Source organism: Sorex fumeus, unplaced genomic scaffold, assembly GCF_029834395.1.
Source record: "Sorex fumeus unplaced genomic scaffold, SorFum_2.1 ptg000022l, whole genome shotgun sequence".
NCBI classification, from domain to species: Eukaryota; Metazoa; Chordata; class Mammalia; order Eulipotyphla; family Soricidae; genus Sorex; species Sorex fumeus.
In genome coordinates, this window is record NW_026606079.1 from 5,370,001 (window position 1) to 5,377,932 (window position 7,932).

General features: G+C 43.7%; 1 gene segment (V, D, J or C); it reads right to left on the reverse strand.

Annotated features, from left to right (window-relative positions):
• LOC130023166 (Ig heavy chain V region 1B43-like) overlaps positions 1-6,594 on the reverse strand; it is a 27,341-nt gene extending 20,747 nt beyond the window's left edge. Inside the window, 1 exon segment of the V gene segment in view lies at positions 6,527-6,594. Coding sequence covers positions 6,527-6,572 — 46 coding nt within the window.
• Positions 6,595-7,932: the final 1,338 nt, after the last annotated feature.

A 7,932-nucleotide genomic window follows, 5' to 3' on the forward strand; every position in this document is an offset into this window, starting at 1 on the left:
TCCCCTTCCTCTCTCTTTCTCTCTCTCTCTCTCTGTATGTATCTCTGTGTCTGGGTATGTCTCATTGTGGAATTATGGTTTGCAAGAAAGATACTGAAAGGTTATAGGTATATCCCTTTACCTACTTTCAATACTCAGTTCGTGCCCAAAGTGATCCGTTCCATCTACTATTGTCCTACTGGTCTCTTCTCTATCCTAACTGTCCTTTGCCCCACACACACGTTTGGTTGGCTTCAAACCATGAGGAAGTTCTTCTGGCTCCTGTTTTTCCTGGCTTGGATATTAGCTCATACTATTTTTTTTAATATCGCACAAATGAATGCAGTCATTCTATGTCTGTCCCTTGACTTCTGACTCACACAGCAAGATATGGTCCATGTCCATCCATTTGCAAGCAAATTTCCTCACGTCAGTTTTCCTAGGGGCTGCATAGTATTCCATTGTGTAAATGTACCATGGTTTCCTTAACCAGTCATCTCTTCTCGGGCACTTGGGTTGTTTCCAGATTCTGGCTATTGTGAATAGTGCTGCAATGAACATAGAAATGCAGATGGCATTTCTGCTATGTGTTTTGGACCCCCAGGGTGCTATTGTGGATCAAATCTAGTTTTTTGAGGAAAGTCCATATTGTTTTCCAAAAAGGCTCAACCAGTCGGCATTCCCACCATGAATGAGAACCCTTTTCTCCCCTCTCCCCACATCCATGTCAGAACTGGTTGTTCTTGTTCTTTTGGATGTGTGCAATTCTCTGTGTTGTGAGATTGTATCTCTTGTTCCTTGATTTATATCTCCCTCATGATTAGTGATGTAGACTGCTTTTTCATGTGGCATTTGGCCATTTGAGTTTTTTCTTTGAGAAAGTTTTCTACTTATTTTTTCCCTCCCCATTTTTGATCAGGTTGGATGACTTTTCTTGTAATGCTCTACAGTGCATTATATGCACTGTAGCACTGTCGTCCCGTTGTTCATCTATTTCCTCAAGCAGGCACCAGTAATGTCTACATTGTGAGACTTGTTACTGTTTTGGGCATATGGAATACGCCACAGGTAGCTTTCCAGGATCTGCTGTGGGAGTGGGAGACTCTCAGTAGCTTGCTGGTCTCTCCAAGGACTAAGGAATCGAACCCGGGTCAGTCATTCGCAAGGCAAAAACCTACTTGCTGTGGTATTCCTCCAGCCCAGTGCATTATATATCTTTGCTATTAACCAGTTTTCAGATGGGTAATGCCTAATATTTTTCTAATTCTGTGGTATGCCTCTGTATCTTGGGGCACAATTTCTTTTTATGTGCAGAAAATTCTAGTTTAACGAAGTCCCATTTGTCTATCTCGGCTTCCACTTGCTTGGTCTGTGGTGTTTTATGTTTGAAGGTGCCTTTAGTTCACGGTCATTGAGGCTTTTGCCTATATTTTTTTTCTCCATGTGACTTATAAGTTTAAGTCTGAGGTTGAGGTTTTTAATCCACTTCGATCTGACTTTTGTGCATGGTGTTAGAGAAAGGTCTGAGTTCTTTTTTTTTCTTTTTACATGTAGATGCCCAGTTTACCCAGCACCACTTTTTGAAGCCGCTTTCGTTGCTCCAGCTCATATTTCTTACTCCTTACTCAGAGGTTAAATGATCATACATGTCAGGGTCTCTGTCCGGATTTTCATCTCTATATCATGGATCTGGGGTTTGCTTTTTTTCAATGTCATGCTCCTTTAATTCCTACAATTTTGTCCTACATTTTGAAATTGGGGAAAGTGATGCTTCACATCTTTTCCCGAATAATTGCTGTAATTAGTCGTAGGGTGTATTGTTTCATATGAATTTCGGAAGTGTTGGACCTATTTCTTTATTATGGGTTCAGCTCCCTGCTAGGTCTCTACTGTCCTTATAATTGATTGGAACGGGGGTAGCCCAGAATATTAAACTGGTTAACACACGTGTTTTAATTCAGAAACAATGGCAAAGTCTCCTTACCCCAACCGCACAACCAGAAAATTTTTTAAAATTAATTTTAAAATTATTTTTGTATTTATTTTTTAATTTAATTTAATTTTTATAACTTTGTTCATAATAATTTATTAAATTTAATATTCCAACTCCATTGCTACCACCATTACACTCTCCCACCACCATATTTTGAATGTTTCCATGCTGACCCCCAAAACCTGCCCCTAGAGCAGGACTTAAATCATTTATTTTGTATTGCTCGTTATGAATAATCCACTAAAAGTGATCCAAAAAAGGTTTCATAGAGAACATGTGTAAAGATTGTTGTACTTTCCCCTGATTCATTATGCCCTTATATGAGATATAAGAGATTGCTAACATGTTGTTTAAGGATGAAACTTGTGTACATATACGTTTGTGTATATGTGTGTGTTTGTGCGTGTGTATTTTTCTCCACGAGAAAGGTTACCTTCTCTTTGCACTCCATCCAATGTGGTGTGCTACTCTTGGTACATCAGTGCTGTAGAGTATGAGGTGTCACAGAGCCACAAATGTGGCCTGTATATCCCATGTGTCCCCCACCAGCACAATCAGGAAATTCATTATTTCATTAATACTCATCCTTTCTCCTGTATAACTTAGATGACTGCCCTGTTTGCCAATATTAATCACCATTGCTACACTGAAAATACCTCTCAGTTTATCACTTGATCACTTGATATCCCGTTACTCATCGATTAGCTTGAGCGGGCACAGTAACATCTCCATTCGTCCCTGTTCTCCAGGTGTTCAGGTTTGACCTTGTGTGGGCCAGGTGCTCTTTGTTTCTTTACCGACAAGATAACATGTTGGATTTCGAAAGCGAGAACGTTGGGAACAACATATCCATTCTGTGGAATTTGGTATGTGGGCAGGTGGATGTGGCTATTAAAGAGATCTGTTGGAAGTCATGAATAATCTTCTTCGTTGCCTTTATGTAAGATGTGATAGATCCATCAGGACATCGGAGGGCAGTCATCTTGGTCTTGTACTTGGTGAAGGACAGGCGAGCATTATGAATGCTTTTCCTGACTTAGGCCGCATCTATCAGCACTGCTGCTCTTCTCTCATTGAGGTCTTCCTTGATCGCTTCTCTGCACTGCTTTGTGAGTTTGGACGTTCGCTTTCGGTTGCTTGAGGCATGCGCCAAGCCACGTTGGCGAATAAGATCAAGAGTTTTTGAAGACAGGCCTTTTTTTGTGGTTATCTCTCTCTTGGCATTCCTCGCACAATCATGGAGGTGCTGAACCAATCAATCATATTCCTCGTCAATGTTGTCAATGACAGCATCTTCCCGTGTTGCCACAACAGACCAAAGAGCTCCAAGTTCGTGGTCATTCTGGCAGTTCTCTTCTTAAACTTTGCATTCCTTTCTCCCCACTCTGTGAATTAGAATTTTGCATGAAGGAGATGGTGGTCTGGTCCTGTTTGGAATTTTGGGATAACAGTGACATCAGTCAGGAAAAACCGTCGATTGAATGTGATGTGGTCCATTTCATTGTGGAACTGTCCACCTGGAGACTCCCGTGTCCAATGTTTAGATTTGGCCTTCTGGAACTGTGAGTTACATGGTAATGGATGGTCTTGGTCGACCTGATGAACTCTGTGTAGAAGTCATGAATAATCATGTCATGCTGTTTGCTCCATTCTAGGCCATGGGTCCCGATGTGGAGTTCTTCAGCTGATCTTCTAGGTCATATCTTGGTATTAAAATCACTGACAATGATCTCAGTTTAGAGAATTTCCAATTTTTATTATATCCCTAGAAGTGATTTTAATATCTAGGATGGGTGTTTGTTGACTGATCTGTTTGAAGTAGAGAAATTTGAGATGAAACTGAATGGATTGAGAGACCTGACTGATGGCAATTCTGAAGAACACCAAAGACTTGCTGGTGATGTTATTGACAGACGGAATTGGAAGACACAGAACAGAGACCATGGAGGAGTTGAAGGAGAGAGAGATCGGATAAAGGCAGAGTCATACTGAGGGATTGGCTGATTATAGGTAAGGGGTGAGAGCGAGACACACGGGGTGACCGCTGCTGTGTGTCAATAGGTAACCCATGAAGGCAGAGAGTATGTGCGTTAGAACTGAGACTGTGGAACACCAGGAGATTAGTAGATCTCAGAATGAGTCATAGGAATGGAGGAAAATGAGGTGAGAAATTGTGGTTCATAGGAACCTTGCTGGAATGTTCAGTGTTCACTGTGGAAGCGACTCTCTATTACCATGTGAGCTATTCCCTGTTTCACTGTCATCCCGTTGTTCGTCGATTTACTTGAGCAGGCACCAGTAACATCTCTATAACTTCTCTATTCATCCAGTCCTGAGATTTTAGCAGCCTCTCCTTACTCATCCTTCTCAACGATTGGAGGCTCTTTCAGGGTCAGGGGAATGATACCTGTTATAGTTACTGGTTTTGGCATATCGAATACAACACGGGGAGCTTGCCAGGCTCTGCCCAGGCGGGCGGGATACTCTTGGTAGCTTGCTAGGCTCTCTGAGAGGTATATAATATAGTTCTCTATGATTAGTTGCCTACTGTATGAACCCCATCAAACATGGTATGGTAATTATGGAAAATGATTAGGATGTGTATTATGAAAGTGATCAGAAAGCAGCTTGAAGAGTGGCGGTGGTTGGGTAGTGGAGGTCGACTGCCAGGGCTGGATCCCTTGGGGTGGGGAGGGCCCTCGATTGGCCCTCTCTAGGTGCATGGAGTGAAAACAGGCTGGCATGGTTTCCCGTGAGCTATTTATTCACATCATATGGTGGATATTTTAGCTTGCTACCTAGTACTGTTATTTTCTCTTTAATGCTGGTGTTTCTTCTACTGTTATTTTCTCTTTAAATCTGGTCTTTTTCAGGCCAGCAAAGTTAATGAAGGTATGCGCTTTTGTAGTGACGCTTGCGTTACCTGCATGCACACACGTTCACACACAAATATGTAGTAATTGAGATGCTGCTATTCCCAGCATGTATCTGGAATCTGCTATCGTCACAGTACAAAGCTGAGACGTTCCATTAACATTGGCGCGGGCAATGCCTGGTCCCACCCAAGAACAGCGAGTCCAGGTCCTGCTCCCCGGGGAGTCTGGGGACCCTTTTCTGATGTAAAGCCTCAGGCCCAGGACTGAGGAGGGCGCTGAGGAGCTCCAGGGTCCCTTATCAAGGATAAACCATGTTCATCTGAAATTCAGGACAAGGACTGTTACCTGTGACCAGTTGTGACCTAACTGGGTTTGATACTCTTCCTAGGTCACTTGAGGAGAGACTGCTCCCTATGCAAGGATGCCACTGGGGGTTGCTTTTGTGCAGAAGAGTGTGTCAGTGGGAAAACCCATCATCATTGAAGAATGATAACTGGGCCCACGCTGTAATGGAACATCTCTCTCTCTCTTAACCTGTGCATACATGGGATACTACTGCCATGTGTATCCCATGACTGGGAATCACTCACCTGGCCTATCTGTGGGATGGATCATGGGCTCATCATTTGTTGTGAAGTGGACTCTAACAACAGAAGTGACCTCCTTTGTGATTTCTGGTGGAAAAAATTGCAGACAAAAGGAGGCTACAGAGAAACCTATGGTGGATACATAGTGCTGAAGTGATGAAGAGAAGGAGGTAAATGAAGATGATGCGTTGCTCTGACCATTATAAACCTCATTTCTCAGCATGAAGGACAAGTGCCCTCAGCACCCTGGGGACGTCATGTCTTAATCCATCTGTTGTCTTGTGAATACCAGGAGACAGATGTATGACTCATTGAAGGAAAAACGTGTAAGCACATGTGATATAGAGAAAACCCCTCCAGGAAAGCAAAACAACAACAACAACAACAACAACAAAAGGAATAAAAAATAATACTTAACAGGCATGCTTATCTTGTGATTCCTAAGTTACAGTCTTTCTTTGGCATAGTCCAGTCAAGTAAACGTGCCTTATCAAATTTGGAGATATCAATGGAAGGCGCAGAGTCAGGAACCTAGAAACGTTGCCTGGAGAGACCTTAGATGAGAGGCAGGAAACTAGTCATCCATCAGGTCTTGCTTCTCTGAGATGTTTTCTCTAGGCACTCCCTGCTGGTCGTGTTCTCTGAAGTCCACACTCTCCCAGCAGGGAGGTTTGTGTCTGGGTTTACCCTGACTTCCTCTCACTGTGCTTCTCGCACAGTAATACACGGATGTGTCCTCGGGGGTCACTAAGCTCAGCTGCAAGGAGAACTGGTTCTTGGAGGTGTCAGCCGTGATGGAGATGCACCCCTGGAACGCTGGGTTGTAGTTGGTACTACTAACATACCAGTACCCCATCCATTCCAACCCTTTCCCAGGGCGCTGGCGGATCCAATGCCAATAGTAACTGCTGGTGACAGAGCCCCCAGAGACAGAGCAGGTGAGGGAGAGGGTCTGGGAGGGGGCCATCAGTCCTGGACCCGACTCTTGCAGGGTCAGAGCACACACAGCACCTGGGGACAAGAAGAATCAGTCACTGTCAGTCCCTGCAGTCACTCCCTCCCCTAGACCGTGACACAACTGGGACACTCACCCAGGGGGGCTGTCTCCAGGCAGAGGAGAAGACCCCACAGAATCATCTTATTGACCACAGCTCTGCCTTCCCCAGAGACTCAGCCCTGAGTGAGGAGACACCTGTGAGCTCCACAGCCCAGAGCGCATTTGTCCCCAGAGCCTGAGAGGTATTTGCATGAGGTTACCCAGTCTGTTATAAGGGGAAACTTTCTTACCTTGGACTCCTTGTCCCATTGGGGCACTGATCTCACACATTCTGTTTGGTGGATTGAACTCTTGGCAATGAAGCGCATTAAAACAGGTCATAGGAGGCTCCTCACTTATTTAATAATCTGTCTTAGAGAAGTTAAAATTATCACAATCATTTCAATTTCAAGTTGCTAATGAAAATAGTTTGTATTGTTTATGTTTCAAAAATCTTTTAATATAACTACCATTTAGAATATTTATAATCATAATTGTAGTTAACTTTGCTTCATATCTGTTTCTCTATAAAATAATTTTCATTTTCATTTCATTTCATCATCCTGTTAATCGTCGATTGCCTCGAGCAGGCCCCAGTAACGTCTCTTTCATCCTAGCCCTGAGATTATATTCACGGCTCTTTATTATCTCATTCCTACTTTGGACAATAAAATAATATCCAAACAAAAACTGCCCTTCCCAGTACTCATTTCTTTCTTTTTTAAAAAAATTTTTATTAGTGAGATATCACAAGGTACAGTTGTAGACTTACAAATTTTTGTGCTTGGGCTTCAATTATACAATGATCAAATACCCATCCCTCCACCAATGCCCATTTCCATAAAGAAATTTTCACATAGTGGTGTATGGTGCCACCAGCAGTCAATCTGTACCTGTGAGGTGAGTACATCAACAGCCTGATAGCACCTTCAGATGTCCAGACACCCCAAAATTGCTGCTGTGCCTTTGGCCAGACCAACAACCTGGGGCCAAGTTTGCAAAGAAAGTAAACAGCTAAAAGTTAGGTATGTGGGAGACACAGCCACAAACCACCTCAGATATATTATTGGGAGCAAGACCTCTCTAGTTACTGATCGAACTGCTTAACGGCCATGATCCCAGAGACTCAGAGACAAATCTCAGAACCCAGCAGTTTTTGGCAGAGATGTGTCCTGTCCACAAAGTAGGTTACCAATGCCAGGTCACCCCAGGTGGAAAAGGGTGCTATCCCTCTGCCTGCTCCCCCTTGGCCACTCGGTGGCTGCCATCTTTGAGAGGCCGTTGTACAGTCAGGTTTGGGCCAGCATTGACAAGTCACGGGGCCTCACGGTATAGAGTTGAAACCGGCCCTTTCTCCCTGCCCCAGTGAGACCCCAGGTTGCTGCCCATGAGTGGCCTCTCTGGTTTCTGATCAAGCTGCTTAACGGCCATGATCCCAGAGACTCAGGAACAAATCTCAGA